Source organism: Haliaeetus leucocephalus, unplaced genomic scaffold (genome assembly GCF_000737465.1).
Source record: "Haliaeetus leucocephalus isolate CR32 unplaced genomic scaffold, Haliaeetus_leucocephalus-4.0 Scaffold656, whole genome shotgun sequence".
Lineage (NCBI taxonomy): Eukaryota > Metazoa > Chordata > Aves > Accipitriformes > Accipitridae > Haliaeetus > Haliaeetus leucocephalus.
In genome coordinates, this window is record NW_010973092.1 from 10,297,150 (window position 1) to 10,297,424 (window position 275).

The 275-nt window shown below is 70.5% G+C and overlaps 1 protein-coding gene across 1 annotated transcript in view; it reads left to right on the forward strand.

Moving 5' to 3' along the window:
• Nucleotides 1–10: 10 nt before the first annotated feature.
• ZNF346 (zinc finger protein 346) overlaps nt 11–275 on the forward strand; it is a gene marked incomplete at its 5' end in the record, with an annotated part of 7,849 nt that continues 7,584 nt past the window's right edge. The window contains one exon of the mRNA XM_010579026.1: nt 11–77. Coding sequence (XP_010577328.1) covers nt 11–77 — 67 coding nt within the window. The remainder of the gene's footprint in view (nt 78–275) is intronic.

Sequence of the window (275 nt, forward strand, 5' to 3'; positions counted from 1 at the left end):
TGGCCATTTTCTCAGCCCGGTGCCGGGCGCTGCAGGCAGGGCAGCGGGCGCCGGTTCCCCAGGAGACGACGAGCGCGGTAGGGGGCGCGCCTTCACACACCCCCCTCCCTGCGAAGCCTCGGTGCCTCAGAAATTAGCCCTACGCTTAACGCTGTCACCGCAGCAAGCGCTGTGTCGTTTCAATGCCCACAAAGAGCAGGCCCCGCGGGGCTGGCGGAGACGCCGGGGGAACCGCCGGTCCACCGCCCGCCCTGCCCACAACCGACCTGGCCCCC